This window comes from Thermobia domestica, chromosome 12 (assembly GCF_964235325.1).
Source record: "Thermobia domestica chromosome 12, izTheDome1.hap1.1, whole genome shotgun sequence".
NCBI classification, from domain to species: Eukaryota; Metazoa; Arthropoda; class Insecta; order Zygentoma; family Lepismatidae; genus Thermobia; species Thermobia domestica.
The window spans coordinates 56517302-56537529 of NC_137465.1; the positions used below are offsets into that span (position 1 = coordinate 56517302).

At 35.4% G+C, this 20228-nt stretch overlaps 1 protein-coding gene across 1 annotated transcript in view; it reads right to left on the reverse strand.

Annotated features, from left to right (window-relative positions):
• Positions 1-1886: 1886 nt before the first annotated feature.
• The window catches only part of LOC145666461 (ubiquitin-like protein 7), a 37736-nt gene continuing 19394 nt past the window's right edge, over positions 1887-20228 (reverse strand). The window contains exons 4-8 of the mRNA XM_081733702.1: positions 17342-17475; positions 12758-12914; positions 9073-9196; positions 7785-7921; positions 1887-2363 (exon numbers count right to left, since the gene is read on the reverse strand). Coding sequence (XP_081589828.1) covers positions 2160-2363; positions 7785-7921; positions 9073-9196; positions 12758-12914; positions 17342-17475 — 756 coding nt within the window. The 3' untranslated portion in view covers positions 1887-2159. The remainder of the gene's footprint in view (positions 2364-7784; positions 7922-9072; positions 9197-12757; positions 12915-17341; positions 17476-20228) is intronic.

Consider the following 20228-nt stretch of genomic DNA (forward strand, 5'->3'; position numbering starts at 1 on the left):
TAGCGATGGACAATATTTTTCTTAAGGTATTGATGTATTTTGTGTTTGTACTACAGCTTCAATGTGTGCGTACCAACCGCACGAATTAATTCCTAGACCTAATATATACATATACATATACATATATACATATACATACATACATACATACATATACATACATACATACATATACATACATACATACATATACATACATATACAAACATACACACATACATATACATACATACATACATACATATACATACATACATACATACATACATATACATACATATACATACATACACATACATATACATACATACATACATACATACATACATATGTGTGTGTGTGTGTGTGTGCGCGCAGTCAGCGACAAAAGTTCTTTCCGTTCGGTAAAATTTATTTTGGGAATAACGGTTGTATGCCTGTGAAGTACAAGAATTACATTACTTTTAATTTAGTGAAAACTGTATTCAAATTGTCTTTCAATTATGAAGTTATTTACGAAATTAATTTTGTCGCTGACTGTACATGCATCTCGTTACGTCAAAGTAATATTTACCTTTCCGCTACGTGGTGGCTTATTTTCTTTCTTAAATATTTCGCTCACATGTCTTTCTGCGAATATCATCAGAGGAACGAATTTCGGTGTTTCAGCTTCCTTTCCTCTTTCGTACTAGATCTTTTTTAAAAATATTATTATTATAAATATCGTTATACATACATATAAGTACTAGTATTTCTTGTTTTAGTCCTAAATTTGTACAGAATAACAAGTGGCACATGAGTGTTATCTCTTCAGTGATTTAATCAAGAAATATTATTCAGCACAAATTAGAACCAAAACGAGGAATACTTGTATTTAACTGTATAAGATCAAAAAGCTAGTACGCAAGAGGAAAAGAAGCTTAAGATATAACCCAAAAATTTGCTTCTCTGATAATGCTCGCAGAAAGATAAGTGAGCGAAATATACGAGGAAAGAATAAACCACGACGCAATGATAAGGTAAATATTGCATTTAGTCTCTACACATGTTAGTTATCTATATATAACGCTACGTTCATTTCCTTGTGATCAATGCCTTTCCATAGTGATTTTGAAAACCAGCTCTGGAACAGTGCCGTTTTCGTTGGTCAATGTCAAATTTTGTGTTGATTTTCTACTTCTCATTCAACTTTTCAAAAAGAAAAAAAAAAAAAAGTGCTGTTATCTAACTTTTATGAGTCCTTTTGAGCCCATATGATTAACATTGTCGCTAGGGGTTGCTAAGGTAAACAAATATCAGGAGGAAAACTACTTTTTCTTTTTCTTTTTCTTTTTCTTTTCTTTTTCAAACGACCGTTTCTCTCGTTTAAAAGCACTAATTTTAGCAATTTTTGTTTTAGGTGTTTTTAGGAATTCTGCTTCTGATTACGAAAAATACGAAATTCTGGAAAACGTTCTGTTAAATACGAGAAATCGATGTGGTTCTGGGACAGTTCCGTAGACACATATATTCTAGCGAATTTTTACCTTTTTGTTAAAAAAGAAAAGTTTTAGAAAGAATTCAGAACTAACTTACAGTGAAAAAAAAGTCTTCCATATCTTTCGTAGTTCAGAAATTATTTGCTTTGAATCTTAAGCGATAATCGAGAGCGGGAAGGTTAATGATACCAGTGTCGTCTTATCCACAGAACAACGTAAACAATAATTTTATAATGTTATAATTGAAAAATTCCTGCATCTATAGCAATTCACTCCCTTTGTGAGTTTAGCTATCCTTCACTTGTGCCTGTAAAGGGATATGTGCACATATAGTAAGGAAGTGGGAAGGATCGTACACAACGCAGATTGAGCTAGTCTGAGTAAAACTCATTAGCAACTCTCTTGAAGAATAAAGTAAAACACAACAGATCTTTTAGTAATATCTTTTAATGCAATATCCATTGTGCTTGATGTTGACAAAAATACAGCTGTAAAAAAGAAACTAATATCGAACATAATTCATATGATCAAGTATTCTTTCGTTCTTTATGTTACGTACACGATCGAACTTCGAAACGATAAGTACCGTATGTACAAATTTTCTTCCAAACATAATAGTCCTGATACCACATGGAGAATAAAAAAACAAATGATTTTAATCTTTTAATAACTCAAAATTTTATACTAAAAATGAAGTCTTCTTTATGGATCTCTAGCTGTATCATCGCTCATTGTTCCGCTAAATACAAGTTCAATGGCTGCCTGTACATCTCCTCCAGTGACTTGAAGAGCCTGTAAATTGATAGCATCATCCATAAGACCCATTTCTCTCATCTGTTGTAACTGTCGAGATAAGTGGCGTGTAATGGCCTCAAAATCAGCTCCTATGCCACCTGCATGAGAACTCTGAAATAATAATAAAAAAAGTTAATATTACCTCAGACAGATATTCCACTTTAGCTGCAAAGGACATTGAATAAATTTGGTAACTACCCAGCTATTATAATAAATATATAAACAGTAATAAAGATAAAGTTAATGCAAATAATTTACAACAAAGCTATATTATATATATATATACAAGTATATATTCTTTTCATTCTGTTAAACCATGGTTGCAACAGGAACACATCCGAGTTGCGTGTTTCATTCTAGGTGAAAAAGACAAAACGACACCAGTAATTAGGATTTAGTAGCAGAGAAATAGGTCTTTAAATTCTTATTTTCATAGACATATTTTTACATTCATACTTATTGTGAATAATAGCAAAACACATTAAACAAAATTTTAACTATTGGAATATTAATTTAAAAAAAAAATATATATATTGGAATAAAAGAATTAAAAAAAAAAAAACTGATGAAAATCTGCATGCTGAAATACAATAAAAATACAAATACAACGAAAACTGAGTTTAAAATACAATTCAAAATGAAGGTCATACATACACACATACAACTGTAAACGATAAGCAGCAATAATCGAAAAACTTCTTACAAACCGTAAGTTTCTTATGGAGGTCGTTGGTAAGAGGATGTGATAAAAAGGGTTCGAGTTAAACGATATGAATACAGATATCGAGTGTCCATAAATTATCCTTACAACTTTACACTTTAATAGTTTTAAAACTGTACTAGGTAATAACAAACGGTTTTCAACATCTGACAAGATAATTTATAATTTGTTTCCTACACGTCAATGTGTGCACCCAGCATGGTGGTACGGGCAACGTCCAGTCGGTATTCAATTTCTCTCCATGTATGCTCAAGGAATCCCACGATGACGTGTTCAAATGTATTGCAAATTCATGTCTTCATGTCGTGTAGATCTGTAACCTTGGTTCGGTACACCTGATCCTTTACGGAGTTAAATAAAAAGTAGTATAATGGCGTGAGGTCAGCTGATCGTGGCAGCTACCGAATTGAACTAGCTCGTCCAATCCACCTGTCCAGAAATTTTTCATTCAGAAATTGTCGGACATTTAGGAACCACTGAGGTGGTGACCCATCCTGGAACATGGCATCAGGTTGCAGGTGTTCCAATTGTTGCACAGCAAGCTCTTGGAACATGTTCAAGTAAACATCATTGTTGATGGTAGACTGGCTCAAAAGAATGGACCAATGATGTAACAGTAAGTCCACATTGATTTTGGAACTGTCTCTTTCCATTATACGTGTAACGTTCGGACGATCTGATCCCCATATACGAACATTATCACGATTGAGATTGCTAGATACATGAAAAATTGACTTATTGGACAGAGCGAGAGCGAGAGCGAGAGCGAGAGAGACAGAGAGAGAGAAAAAAATCTTTTCCATAAAGTCATTGTTTGCGTCTATCTTGGCTAGCATATCCACTGCAAACTGTTGGCGCTGAGATTTGTCCGTAGGCTTTAGTGTCTGAAGCAGCTGCACCTTTGTAACCATAAAGACTAACCTCTTATGCAAGATTTTGTGCACCATTGATCGTGGCATTTCCAACTCTCTGGCCACCGTATCTTGTCTACGTTGGTGTCTGAAACAGATGAGCGACTCGCCTCTATTTATAAAAAACACTCCTTGTTTCCATAAATGACGTATGCTAAGCCCGAATAGTTCGTCGGGTCAGTGGTTTCCTTCTGTACAATGTCCGAAAGTTTCGTTGCACTTGGGTATCGGACTTCGTCTCTACGAACCAGGCTATACACTAAGCTTTTTGGTGTGGCGTCCAAATTTTTTTTGTCAAAGCTGCATCACCCAGAAAATAAAAAAAAATCTCAATGAGTTACCTTGTCACATATTAAAAACTGTAAACCGCAAACTTGTTATTATGTAGTAGTTTTAAAGTTTTTAAAGTCTGTTGTAAAGATAATTTATAGACACCCGATATTATTATTCAGGCCAATATTTCTACCTTTGACTCGGTTTCCAGCTTCCACTTCATTCCTTTCTTTCTTCTAGGATTCAAACCCTATGAGTTTTTATTATTATTATTATTATTTACAGAGTTCATGAAAGTTCCTTATTCACTTGTTAAGTACTATCATGCATAAGTACTGTTATTTAGTATCTATTAGACAGTCTTGGGACACTTTTCAATACATAACATAATATGCGTTTTCCTGAATATGCGTTTTGGAACATAACATTATACAAAATTTCATTCATTGATTCCAATGACTGACAAGTTTCTATTGCGAATGGAAACTTATGTTGTAAGGAAGATTGTTTCTGAACTACAATAAGCTTCTACAAAACAGTCGGAAGTAACTTTTTTTTTTTTTTTTTTTTTTTTTTTGTTCACTCATCACAATTTTGCAGTTACTCATATGGGTGACATCATGGGTTGAAGCTAAATTTTGATCACATTTGTCCATAGTAGGGTCACGCAAAAACTGCTTGACCGATTCCCGATACGCACAAAGCAGCTTTATATTATCTGAATTTCTATTTCTTCTTTCTTTGTTACGAAAACTTCATAGAATAATATTAGAAAATGAACAGTACAATATTTAGTTTTAATTTTAGCTCTTTTGTCCCGGGATGGCTTTCTTATAATATACAACAAAGAAAAACTGCCTAAATTCAAACAATTGAAGGTATATAAGCAAATGAAATTTTGCTCGTCTTTATTGGTAATTTATTTTCGGGAGCGTAATAACTCAGACTTTTTTTTTCTTTCTTTTTTTCTTCTGTACTACATTTTCACAACTATACAGTCAGCAGTACAAGTTGATATAAACTCATATATTAATAATTTTGGGAAAGTCAACGAGTTTTAATTAAGGTTTGATTATAGAAATAGTTCCCTCTACGCAGGTGAAAACTGTATTCTGTTATACTGATAATTGGAAGAAATTGTCGATTTTACATTGAAACCACACCTCTTTACTTTCAACAAAATGCTGTGGAAAATAAAGAATAATACTACATCATAATACGTGATTACAGAAAGTAGTTTCATTCTTATGGTTGTGAATTGCACCCGCCTGCCCTACGTTGTAAAATCCCTTTTCCACCACCGACCATGTTCAATATGATGGCGCAGGCGACAAACAATTGTATGACGTATGAGCTTCCATTCAAGGAGACTTATATTCATCTCAGCCTGATAACGTTTAGTCCACTAGTCCCTCTATACTTTCTAGACTCGCTGAATTGTTGCTCCACGACGTTTTGTGATGTTCCGTTTCGACAGACCAAAAGCACAAAAAAACATGGACGATATAGGTCTACTTGACAATTTTATAAGGATGTGTTTACACAGGATAGCCTTGTTACCTGCCTTCTGTTCCATACGAGCCATGCAGACCGCCATTGCTTTGGTAATGTGACTACTTGTTTTGTTTTGGTGCATGTAGACTTTGGCAGTCTCAATGACACACAAAGCAGGGGCCTATTTGTGGTATATGAGATCTAAGACGTACTATATTCAGTAAGCAGTATTTACTATACTTTAGTTGCTACTATGAATATACGAATCTTCCTTTAATACAGAAACTCGCCACTAACATAAACCCTTTAGGGAAACTTCCGTTGCGCGTGCGAATTCACTGTATGTGCTTCTTTTCATTAACACGACGGAAATGAATCGCATGTACACTCATGTCCAAAATGATTGTCGCATATCTATAGCTGTCTTCTTGTAAGAATATAATTTGATATCGATTTTGCATGGTACTTTTAATACTGATACTATGTGTATAATCGAGAAATGTATATTTGTGGTAAATTTCATAGGAAAAGAAATATAAATACGAAAATTAGAATGAGTAAAACAAAATGTTGCTAAATGGACAGGAAAGTTTTATTTTCGTTTTATTGTCCTTATTTACTGCTCTTTTGACATGAAATTTGCCACATACATGGCTTTGCCGATTATACATATACTAACATTATAAGAAATACCGGGAGAACTCGTTATCAAATTATATTCCTACAGAAACATATTTATAGACATGCGACAATAATTTTGGACATGAGTGTACATGCTTTGCTCTAATCAAACAGACCCACGCCTCATCTAGAATGATGACATAACGCCATTCATCATCTGCTAGGTAACATTCATACAGCCAAACACATGCATGCCACACACTGTTGGATGATGTGCATTGGTGTTAGAGCATGGAATTGGCCTATGTGCGTCGCTTTCAGACCTAACTCCTGTCGAATGATCCGACTAACAGAAGCTGGTGACCGTCGGACAAGTGTTGTTTTTTCACATTATAGGTGTGGATTGTCGTTGGTCACATATTACCATACTTCAGCAATTATGTTTCAAGTGCGTTTCGAAGCTAGTTGCTTCTTCTGCGGTTTTTGACCGGGTGCTGTGTCCTTCAAGTCTGGATGAACATTAAGTTGGATTGCTGCATGTATTCCCTTATCAGACATTGTAAAGCCTTTACATCTACACCGTTCGTTAGTTTGGCTAAACCTCCCTAAACGGATACATTTTTGCAGGTAGGATGATCGCAAAGACCCTTAATCTGTCCTAGATTATAGATAACAGTCTGCTTCATGTGTGTCATACGACATAGTACTGGAAAAAACGGAGCGCCTCTGGCGGCTCCTGCAATTCACTACCATAAAGGTGAAACCATCTTCTGTATTTAGAAAATACTACTTAATGAAACATTAACTACGGTACATCTTAGTATATGTTAAGATACTTAATTACCAGAACGTTTTGGATGGTAGGTTTTACTATCCTCAACAGCGTTTTACCAAACCAATGCTGATTTAGTACATTTGAACATACCAGTAAAATTTTTAGAGATCATGGAAAAGCAAAAAGAAAAGCTGTCGATGTTCTGAAAAACTCTGCTGAGAAAGATGAAAGCTCCATCAAAAATGTTTTGTTAATTAAATAGTAATTAATATAATTTTGATGCATATTAAGGTGAGTTAATATTTTAATCACGCAGCAATTTATTTCTTTAAGTACTTAATAAAATAATTTGCAGTGTCGATATGTTTCGCGTTGTCAACAATCTCATATTCAATTTAATTATGAGGACATAAATTTAGGTGAACAAGAACGAAAAACATTTCAGAAACACTGATTAGTTTACTCAATAATGTTTTGATTTTACTAAAAAAAATACACAAAAAAAGTTGAATAATAATAATAATAACATTAGCATCTTAACCGTCGACAGAGCTTTTACCATCAAATCAGATATTTCTCCAGCGGGGGAAGACTATGTGAAAAGGATACAATTATAATCATGTTACATGGGGAATGGGAATTTTTTGAATTCGTGTGCTTTTGTTCACATTGCTATATTTTTGCTGCGTAAATATCGTACATACATACATAAATTCTGTACAATTTATGATACTTACACTATCTGAGTCAGGCAATTGAACCATACTAGAAACGGCTTGTTGCATGGCTTCATCGAACATCTCTGGTGTAATTATATTACCACTTCTATTACTGCTACCTCCATTGCCATTATTTGAAGTACTGTCAGAAGAGCCTAACGACAGCAAATAACAATTTATAAGTACTTCATTACAAATACATAAAATTAATATTTAAATTTGATGTTTAAAGAGCGCTTACACTAACTTTCCAAACTTTCGGCTTTTCATCTGCCAGTTTATGAAGTTAACGCTTCTATCAGTTTAGATTGAGAATATGAATTGTACCCAAATATCTCTTCCCAATCTTCCATGAGTTTCACTTGAAGTGAATATTTTAAATCATCTTTATAATTATGTAAATATTAATTTGTAATAGTTGCGTACGTGGCATAATCCAAGGAAGAAATACAAACGAGACGCATTCATTTAAATACAGGGAAGTAACAGATCTTGTTTCTGTCGGCAGATTATTTTATCCCTACTTTAGAACCATTGTCTGTTCCAAGCTTAATGTCTCTTTACAGTGCACGTCTGAAGCGAAGATCTAAAAGATTATTATGGTGAGAAAGCTTAATGTGGGGTTATAAGTACATGAGCCCAAAGGGAATTGAACATGGCTTTCCGTAACGAAAGAGAAATCACAAACTCGTTATGAACTGCTTCTCCCGCGCCGAAGACGCATATGCTAATCATATAGCCACAAGGGATCTCGCTAGTGTTCTTTTAATTGGTATAAAAAATTAAATGAAATCTTTAAGTTTTACGTCCCACGTTTATGCTGGCTAGACTAAAGGAGACCGTGATGATGAGAAAATGAAATGAAATGAAATCTTTGAGTTTTATGTCCCACGGTTATGCCGGTTAGGCTAAAGGAGACGGTGATGATAAGTAATGAATGAAATGATGGAATGAAGAAAGTGGGAGGAAACGGGAGAACCCCGAGGAAACCCACGCACTATCAAATAAGGAAAAATAGTAACAATCATTTTGAAAGATATAAATTATAAACTTCCTTGCAAAGCGTGAATTATATTCAGTAATGTTCTAACTTTTTCCGAGGACGTCAATGGTTCCATCGGGCATACTGAAAATGGTTGCCTAGCAATTTGAAGCTCGAATAATGTTTATATCATTCATATTTGAAATTTACATAGTAATTCTTTAAATTGTGATATATATATATATATATATATATATATATATATATATATATATATATATATATATTGAGCTAAGTTTGAAGAATGTAATTTACACTTCTTACCTGTGGCTGAAGCAAGTGCTGCTGCCAGTTGTGCTGCAGTGATGATGGAAACTTGATCGTAATTATTTTGACCAGACGGTCCATCTCCACCAATCGCTCCACCTCTTGGCTGGGAGTCTGATGACTGAAAGAAACAATACAATAACGTAACAATTACTAGAAGGTAGCACTGCTACATTAATTTAACAACGTTAAGAATTTTAACTTATTTTTATTATATTATAAAGGTAACCAAGAAAGTTCTGTCGCTTTTTGTGGAAGACCGTGTTCCATTGGCCCTCACATCGTGAGTTGAATACGAATGGAGACAAGGCGAAGGTCAGTTGTTGGCGTGAGTATATCCAACATACTGCCTGGTTGTGGCAGTTCAGTTACACCTTGAACTTGGTTAAGGACAGAGTGAACATGGGACCTCCACAGAACGTCATAAGGGCGTGTATGAAGTACGAGTTCAAACTGGGGTCAAACGCCGCTGCAGTGGGGCGGACGATATGCCAGGCCTTTGGTGAAGGTGTCGTGGCGACACGGATAGTGCAGCGGTGGTTTAACAAGTTTAAGGACGGTGACGAAACACTCGAAGACGCACCACGTGTCGGAAGACCAACACATGTACAAAATGAAGATCTTCAAGTAGCAATTGAGGCGAAAAGTGGCTAGATATGTGAGGAACTGAGACAACAATTCAGTGTGAGTAGAGAAACCATTCACCAGCACCTCCATCAACTTGGGAAGCACTACAAGTTGGATCGATGGATCCCACATGATTTGACTCCGGGCCAGAAGGCAACACGAGCAAACATCTGTGTTTCTTTACTATCTCCTCTGAGGAAGGAGCCATTTCTGGACAGGGTGTTGACATGTGATGAGAAGTGGGTCCTGTACGAAGTTCTACGGCGTCATCATCATCATTGGTTAGCATCTCATGAACCGGTTCCAAAACAGCCAAAACTAGCACTGCATCAGAAGGTCCTCCTGTGTGTTTGATGGACTGCTCGCGGCATCGTGCACCGGGAACTGCTATCAGCTTATCAGAGCATCAACGCAACTGTGTAATGTCAGCAGTAGAGCCGTGTTCAAGAAAAACTCAAAACTCTGGTGCCAGCACTTCTGAATCGCAAAGGGGTCTTCCTGTTACAGGACAATGCTAAGCCGCACGTGGCTAGGATGACCCATTCTACGCCTTGGATGTGAAACACTATTGCATCCGCCATACTCCCCAGACATTGCACCATCCGATTATCACCTGCTCCATTCCTTGGACAATCACCTTAGAGGACGCCAGTTCAAATTCCTAGTAGAGGTGCCAAATGCATTTGATACCTTCTTCGCTTCACGGCCCACCAAGTTCTACCGCGATGGAATCCATGGCCTTCCAGAACGTTGGAAGAAGTTCGTCGATGCTGATGAGGACTACTTTTGACCTTCAAGGTACGTCTTAGGTGATGTATCGATGTTCGAAGATGGTGAGTGAAAAAGCGACAGAACTTTCTTGGTTACCTTTATACTAGTTATAGAATTGAGGGAGGTGGTCGAGAAAATTGATAACCTCATTGCAATATTGTATACTACTGATGCACTTTCCTGAAAATAATTTAATCATCTTAATAATTATTAATAATGCAAGCATAGAAGTTACTAAATAAAGTGATTAAAAAGGGAAAACTGATTCGAAACGGTGATTGAAAGACTCGATTTTGCACGCTAATTTATAACTTTAATCGTTTTTATCAAATAATTTGGTTCTTATGGGCTATCAACTTTCTCGATCATATCCTTAATTGTTCTAGCTACTTCGACTCCAGCGACTTTTATTACTAACGTCTTTCTCGCTTCTAAATGTACTCAGTGTTTACACTTCCGAGGCCGACAACTGAATGCTTAATGTAATATATATATATATATATATATATATATATATGAAATAGTTTTGGAAACATTTCGTGTTAGTGTGCTTTATGAGAAACATGCTGTTCCGCTAAGAAGAGTTCACCTTGGATGTGAAGAGTCGAAGTTCGATTTCAGACCATTTGAGATTCTGATGAGAATGTGTCTGAGAGTTTTTTTTTCAGCTTTCTCCCATTTCTTGATATATGCTTCGCCTACCAATATTTCTTTAACTATGATTCACCAGCAACTCTTAATGACTCATTGAGCTACGGGCATAACATACGACGATAGCCTAAACTCTTCAGTTTAGAAGATTATAAAAAGCAGTTATTCACTTATTTCATTTTAGCCTAAATTCACACGAAAAATTCTGTAAACATCTATTTTCTACGATACATTACAACTGACTGTATTTACTACTTTGATTAAGATTAGTTAAAAACAGAGTTTATTTCAAACCAACTTTTCATGTTGGTTGTGTTATGGGGTATTGTTTCGTGTTTATTTGTTTGTAATTTCTTATATTTAATTTACTTGTTTGTCCACTTATTTTCATTAAATGTTGCCATAAAACATGTTCTTAAGGGTAAGAACAATAATGAATTGCTAGTTTAGTACCATTTTGTGCGAAACAGGTATGTATGTAAATATATAGCATATTTGGTTTTTCTTGAGGCACGTTTCTCTTTCCTGTATGGTGGTTTCATTCAAAGAAAAAAAAAAACGGTCAGAGCATCGACATACGAGTAGCAGTCAAAAAGTTCCCGGAATATTGTTCTAGTTTTGGCATTTATGATGCAATCACAATGAATATTTTACAGTACAGTCCTTAGGTTGAATAATTATGACTTTGACAAGTATTAACAAGTCGTAACAGGCAATGTACGAGTAATGTAGCTGAATGAAACAGTGTGTGGTAATCACTTGGTGCAATTTCACAGATTGAGCAACGCGCAAATATCAAGTTGATGTGCAAATTGGGGAAAATCTGCTTCAGACAGTTTGACAGCTCTAATAACAGTTTAATATCATCCGATATTTGGCTCTTTCCAAAGGTAAAAATGGGCCTTTTTTGTTTCGCCAACGCAGAAGAGATCAAAGCCAACGCGAAGCTTGAACTTCGGAAGATACCAAGAGACTTTCGTCGGTGTTTCCACAAATCGCAGTGGTGGTGGAACAAGTTTATGTGTGTGTGTGTGTGTGCTCCGAAGATGCCGACTTTGAAGGCGATTAAGTAAATGTGTACTTATATTATGGTAATAAAGAGGTATAGAAAGCGCGCCCAGATGATAGCCAATCGGGAGACTTTGAATTTAGCACAATGAAGCCATCATAAATTTTGTGGTCCCTTTGGAAGAAGAAAAAGTTAAACGTTGCCATACGTAGTGTCTTTCTTTTCCTCTCCTCCTTTTCCTCTCACCCTCTCTTTCTCTTCCATCCATGTTTCTAACAGTATGTGTACGGGGAAGTGCATGTAGGGGGAAGGAAGGTTGTATCAAAGAAAAAGGATCATTAACAAAATTTTGGCAACAGTTTGGGTTCAGTTTATTGCCTGTCAGTTACTTTTCAAGGGAGAGGAAAACCAAACAGGTCAGTATGAAAAGAAACCGCACACGGGGGCGGCATCGCTTTGTGAGCAAGTGGCTGCCTTTAGACTGAGGCTACTATACAACAGAATTCCGGGAATTTTTTGACTGTCCCTCGTATGTCCAAAGGAAATTAATAAACCATAGAATAATTAATGTGAACAAAACTCAAATCCCATTACTATAATTCCTGAAACAGTTCGTGACGTTACCTGAGAGGAATCCATTTCTTCTTCATCACTAAGAGCATCTAGAGAATACGAGTAGCCAGATGGAATAGCGTGAGCTGAAGAATTTGTTGCTTCTTCGTGGACAGCGGCTGCAATGTGATTAGCAGCTTCTGCAAGCGCTGGATGAAGTTCAACTATTCTAAAATGGGAAACAAAGAAAATTTATGACGAATAAACATTATTTATTACAAATACTAAAATTCCCTCAATGTCATTAAATATTCTCATCTTACCATTTTTTTCAGAGAAACAAGATTCTACGCATCCCTCCATTATATTTCACTCTTTCTTTTTAACGTGATATCACGAAACTTTAGGCGGAAACAATTCTTCTACACACTAACCTCCGGAATACATGTCCACAAATTTTCACCGTTAGTTAGGCTACAATATTTGTACATCATGTTGGGTACTAATGATGAAGACACAGCAAGTAGTACGAAGAAAGTTTAATTTCATAATCTTGATGTCTTCACCATGTGTGTGTATAACTGAATAGATTATACTGCATTTTAAGTGTTTTTGTTATTGTTATAATGCTATTTTTAAGTTATATATTAGAAGAAAAAAAAATTGTACTAAGCAAAGTTGAAAATAAATGGATGAATAATCATACTGGAGTAAGATCCACAAAAGTATCGACTATTAAAAGCATATATTAGTAACACTCAGGAAAACCTATCCTAGTTTATCATATTATTCAGGCGAAAATGTTGGGTTCCTTTTATAGAACTTTTACAATTAAACAACTGGAATCAAGAAGCATTTGCCCAAGACGTAGAATTTCAAAAAAAAAAATAATAATAATAATAATAATAATAATAATAATAATAATAATAATAATAATAAATAAATAAATAAAGAATAGATTAGTTGCTTGATTTGGAGTTTTAGCGTCCAGTTCGATACTGAGGTTACATGAGACGTAGACCTACAGTTTAACGTGGGCTCCGAATCACATGAGTTTCCATCGGGAATCGAATCCACGTCTCCTGGCTAAAAAGTAGAGTATACATTATTAGCACGAATGTGTATTACATTATTTCAATGTTTTTTTTTCCCCCTATGTTACTATTAGATAAAGAATTCACCTGTACGATAAGCAAGCTTGATTCACTGATAATTCAAACTTCAAATACTAGGCATATAATGGAGGATTTATTGTTTATTGTAAGTTGCTAAATACAGAAATAAATTCTAGAATTCAGTCTCCGAATTACGAATTTTCTAGATTCTCATCCTGTGTTCAACTTTTCATACATCTACTCCCAGATATCACAAAAAAACCATATAATTGATTTTCATGCTGAATTCACTGCTGCTACATTTTCCTTTGAGATAAATTTCTTTGTCACAACAGGATCTTTAGGATTCACAGCATTTTACGAACCCTGTATACGTGTACAATATTTATATACCTGTTTCTCACTATGCACAACTGACTTAGGAAGTGTCCAATAGTTCCCAATACAACGCAATGCAGATAACACATTATTCTTAATAGTTCAACGCAGTATACGAAGTATTCTTAATAAAACGCAGTATATACTAGATGTTACTGAACAGGACCTTGCTGCTATATGATGGTCCCATAGTAATGGGTCTACTTATCATCCCGGCTACATATAAAGTCTTGAGAACATATTAGTTAAACAAACCTCTCTTGGAAGCATATAAATATCAAAATACTTTCTCTCCAGTTATGAAATAAGTCAATAAATCAAGCATTAAACTGGAAAGAACATTAGCGAATCGATGTGTCAGGGCATTATTAATTCTCCGACATCTATACAAACTACCAGAGTATTCACGGTAAAAATCCAACACTACCTAACAAATGAATTATTAATATTCCTTGTCTTTGATTGAATCAATTTCATCTGTCAATTAATTTATGTTACGATAATACAAAAAAGTGCAATATTTGCTGTATTATGTTTGCTTTACGATTAAGTAAATCACAACACATACTACTGTATTAAACAGGAATGTGCTGACGACAGCACGTAGATAATACTTCTCATATATTTTGACCACCAAAATTCTGAAAACTGAAACCTTATTAATTGCCCTGTAACAATCATACTTTATACGCACTTTACTCAATACGTAGCAAGAAAATCGTGATACAATAAGCAATAAGAATGATAATTTTCTGTATCAGCAATAAAGAACATGGAAAGAATACGTTGGAAGACTTGTATGAGAATAGTGATAGACTTCGTGATCTAGATGTTGTAGTAGAAAATGAAGAAAGTGAGGATGATAAAAGGTTTAATATTCTTCAGGATAAATTTGAAAACGCTATATTGGAGATTAGACATAGAACGACAATGGGATCATATACCAACCGACTTCATTAAAAATATGAAGACAAGGACACGAAAGAATTGTTCCGACTCTGCAATGAAATATATGAAACAGAAATAGCCAAAAGATTTCCTCAAGAATGCCATTGGCTACGAAATCGAACTGAAAGAGATGTGAGGACTATTACTCCTGTAGCATGCAGCAACAGTTATGCTTCGAATATTGAACACAAAGTTATATGGAAGTATAAATGAAAAAGTTAGGGAGAAACAGTTTGGGCTTAAGAGAGGTAAAGGCCTAAGAGATGCAATTGGCTTTTTAAGGGTAATCAGTGAAAAAATGTATAGAAAAGGAAAAGAATGTACGTTGTATTTATGGACCCACAAAAGGCTTTTGACCAGGAAAATTGGGAATTGTCGATGAGAGTTCTAAAAAGACTGGGTTGGAATTGAAAGATCGAAGACTCAACAAAAATGATATAGGAACCAACAAGTAAGAGTTAGGATAGGGAAAAATGACAGAGGAGAGTACAACTGAAAGCGGAGTCTAACAGAGATATTGTCCCTCGTTGACATTATTTAATACCTAGAAGATACAGTAAAGGAGACTCTACACAATAAAGACGATATTTCGGTAGGGGATAGAATGATACGGTTTGCAGATGATATGGCGTTTGTTAAGTTTGAAAAGAAAATCAATAAGATGTTAGAACACTTGAGGAAAAGCTGTGAAGAATATGGGATTATAATAAATGTTACAAAGAAAAGGTTAGAACGAAGTAGTCGGTGTCAAATATAAAAGTAGGAGGGGGAAAATAGAATAGTTGACTAGTTTTCAATATCTGGGTAGTATTATTAGTGCTGACATGAAGTACGAACGTTAAACAAAAGCAAAGATAGGAATGGCGAAAGAAACACCCGGGAAAACTCATGAAATGCTTCGTATGGAGTATTGTACTAGGTGAGGGAAGAAAAACTGACATTACGTTAAGCCATGCCATGCAAAAGCTATGAAAAAAGGTCTTTGAAATGTGGGTGCAGAGAAGAACGAGGAGAATTAGCAAGTTCCAACGCAAAACAAATAAGAAAGTGTTAAAAATAGTGCGATAAAAGGGACAATATTAAACGTGATTTAAAAGACGAAGAAATACTGGTTGGACAATGACTACGAAGGAACTGTATCATTAGGGACGTGTTACAGATTATGGTAGCAGGAAAAAATGAGGGTGAGACGGCCCAATTCATGGACAGTATTAAAACGGAAAATTCCTGTGTGTGCATAGAAGCTTCTCAGTTTCGACAAGCGACCTGCCAGTAATAATAGAATATTTATGATGATGACGAACAAAGTTAAAATTCAGTACTCGAATTATGTGAAATACAGGATCTTTAAAAACCTTTTAAAACTAAATTGAAGGATTTTGTATTAAGTTACCAGTATCTAAACTCGGATATGGTTAATAGTTGATTAAAAAGAAAAACGGAAAACTTAATGTCCTGTTCAGCACCGACGTTATACCATGAGACCTGGACCTACAGTTTAGCGTAGGATCCGAACTACCGGTACATGAACTTCCACCAAAAATTGAACCTCGGACTCGCGCGCCAAAGGCGCGTACACTAGCCATATAACCACGAAGGAATTCTTAACTAGTATATATATGATACGCATTAGCTTTACACTATAGTGTAACTTGTAAAACAATGAAATCAACTTTATTCAAGATTTAAGATTTGGCCCTTAAACTGTAAAACCAACCTCTTTATAAAATAATATGATTACAATCGGAATATTCACAATAACTTGCAGATGCTAAGTTTCATTTCTGTAGCCAACACATGATTAACCTAATTCAACGGATTGTTAGATTCTTCCCGCAATTATTATACTTTGAGTCGCAATTATCATACCTTGAGTATCATCATACATTAAAAACAATGTCGTAGAAAAAGACAGTAAGATAAACGAAGCTTGACAATATCAAAATGTAATTTTCTTATTATCAACTTAATATGAAAAGGCAAAATATGTCATTTTGCGATAAATTCCGAACTTAAGTCTTGAAAACTTGCTAAAATTATTTGTACTACTGCATATATGTGTTTGGTGCAATCAATCATTTTGATTTACAATGATATAATTACAAGAAAAACTCACTATGCGCACATTCATAATTAACTGATCTTAACAAAACTAAACACGGTATTGGCACATAAACATACATTTAACTTGGTAATAATACAAGAAGAAGCAAACCTTCTAACGGTGTCCGGTTCCACCATTTGTACCAGTAACTCCGGGTCCTGAATCATGGCTATTGCAATCGGATCCTCACTTAATCCTGGAGTTGAAAGTATTATATTTTCCATTACTTCCGGACGGCTGAGACGCTTAAAGCAAAATACAAGACACATGAGAGAGAAAAGCTCGAAAGCAGAATATTCAAATCTAGTACTGAAATCTCGGATGCATCATTTCTTTGGGTAAATTATTTTATTGGCTGCTTTTTAATGTGTGACAACTTAATTTCTTTCTCACACAGCAATACAACCCTTACTGAAGCCACCTAACTTAAGATACAAGGTAAAAACATTACATTTTATATTAAGATTAGTAGTTCCTACAAACACCAAGTTACTTGATTAACTGATAAATTTGCAATACTACAGTTGTGAACATTGTGATATTAACTTACAGGTTTTAGACATATTTCACTTTTTTGAATTCTGGAGAAATCTGAAACATTCAGAAGATGAATATAATTGTTCTCGGACAATCACCCAGGTGAATTCTACGTCGTTTAACGTTTCGAAAACCGACAACATTGTTCTCGTCTTCAAAATATGAGAACAACTATATTCATCACGACACCAGGAAAGCTTCAGATCTTAATTCACAAGAGAATTTACTACACCACATGGAAGAAAAATGTTTAAGTGAAAATAAAATGAAAAATGTTCACGTGAAGAGTTTAAGAATTGGAAAGTTCCTACAGCCGTCAATACCGAAAGCGAAATACTAGTTGACACTAAACGCACAACTTAGTTTTGTGGCTAAAGATCGAAATTTCATGTCTCAACACAAAATACTATTACCGCTGGAGTACATGTGAATCACGTTAAACATTAATTTGTAGTCGCAAATTTCGTTAGTTTCGGTGCCTAAACTCCAAATAATGTGCATTCGGATAATTAAATAAAACTTCGATTAGAGTTAGGGGCTCCAGAATTAACTTCAATATTCTTATCAGAAAGAACTGAATCATCCCGATCGCTATCTACAAAATTTAATTTCCACTGGATTACATACATCGCTAACAGACAGTTCTTTCATACTTTTATGAACAGCTGCGCAAATGCATGGCATGCAGTTGGCATTTGTGTGTTATTATAGAGTTGTTACTGCGGAAGTACATTGTGATGCAACCTATGGACTTGAAATAACTCGTTAAGCAGATTGTCTTTACATGCAATCCGATATTACTATGTATTATGGATAATAAAGTTCAATGTGGAACTTGTTATACCATAGCAATTGCTATTATATACATAATCCTGAGTACTAATCATACACATGAATAATTCAAAGTAATTTTATAACAGATCACAACGATATATTACCATGAAGTGATTCTACATAAATGAAGAAAATACAAAGTCTGTTCTTTTCCGGATTAAAAAATGGAAATGAAATGAAGTCTTCAATCTTTATTCTGTAGGAGCAAATTTCGTTAGTTTCGATGTCTAAGCTCCAAACAATGTGCATTCAGATAATTAAATAAGATTTAGTCCTATGATTATGTCGCTAGGCTAAAGGAGACGGTGATGATGAAGTAATGAATGAAAGGGTGGAATGAAGAAAGTGGGAGCAAACGGGAGGAGAACCTCGTGAAAACCGACGCACACGGTGTTTGTCCACTACAAAGTTCACTTGGCGCGAGCTGGGATCGAACAAAGGGACCCCAAACACCAGAGGTGAACGCTCTACTGCTGAGTCACCGCGGCTCCCTTTTCCGGATTAATTCAACAAAAGCCATCGCGACGATTTACCATCTACTCGTCCTTGTCCCCTCAGAGTACCTTCCTCACGCATTTAAATAGCTGGAAGTAATTCTAGAATTCCCGTTGTGAGTTCCCGCACCGTGTTATTCTTGAAAGTGTCAAATCCCTTTAAAAATTAATTTCAGTATAGGAAACGGAATAAAGTCACACAAATTCGGTGAGTAGGGAATGTTTTTGACCAAGAACCGAACAACATTCCTGAAGTGTGATACGATCATTATCATGGTGCAAACGTCATTGTCCAGATGCCTATTGTTCTGCCTGGAATTGCGTAACCGTTTTAATACACAGTTTGAAAAAGTGGAACAAATTCATAATGTGCAACCCCGCACGTGAAAAAAAAAAAAAAAAAAAAAAAAAAAAACACCACTTTTACCTGGGATCGGACTTGTCTCGCCATTTCGAGTCTCGGGGATTCAGCGATATTATCTTGGTATGGAAGTCGTATCCGTAAATCAATTATTCATCGCTTATTATGATACTGGCCGGGAGTGTCAGATCGTTGGCGACTATTTCCTCCATTCCTTGCTGATGGTGATAAGAGTGTCCTTCCGGTCCTATGAGGATCACACCACAAATTTCGCCAATATGCGCCGTATCTCTAGGTTTTCATGTAAGATTTCGGGACATGAGCCGATGGAAATGTTTAACTCTCCCGCAATTTCACGGACAGTCAGTCGACGATCGAATCTTAGAAGTTCATTGACCTGAGCTATTCTCTCCTCATTTCAACTTACAGACAGACAACCTCAAAGGGGATTATCCTTCACAGGCATTATTCCAGCTTAGAAACATAAGGAGTAACAGATGAATCACTGCATGCTACTCTCAACATTTCGTACATCTCTGTAACCGTTTTTCCAGGTTTAAAACAAAACTTAACAGAGATTCGTTATTCATTTTGATCATTCATTTCACAATCCGACACGGATCACACAACACACCGCATGCAATCACGTCTCATTCAAGACTGCCTGGACTAGAGTGATCGGTATTATAACATGTTGCCATATAATTAAATTCTAAACTGCAATTATTTTTTGAGGGAAAATAAAACAATCTGGAAATGAAATGGCCTGTCC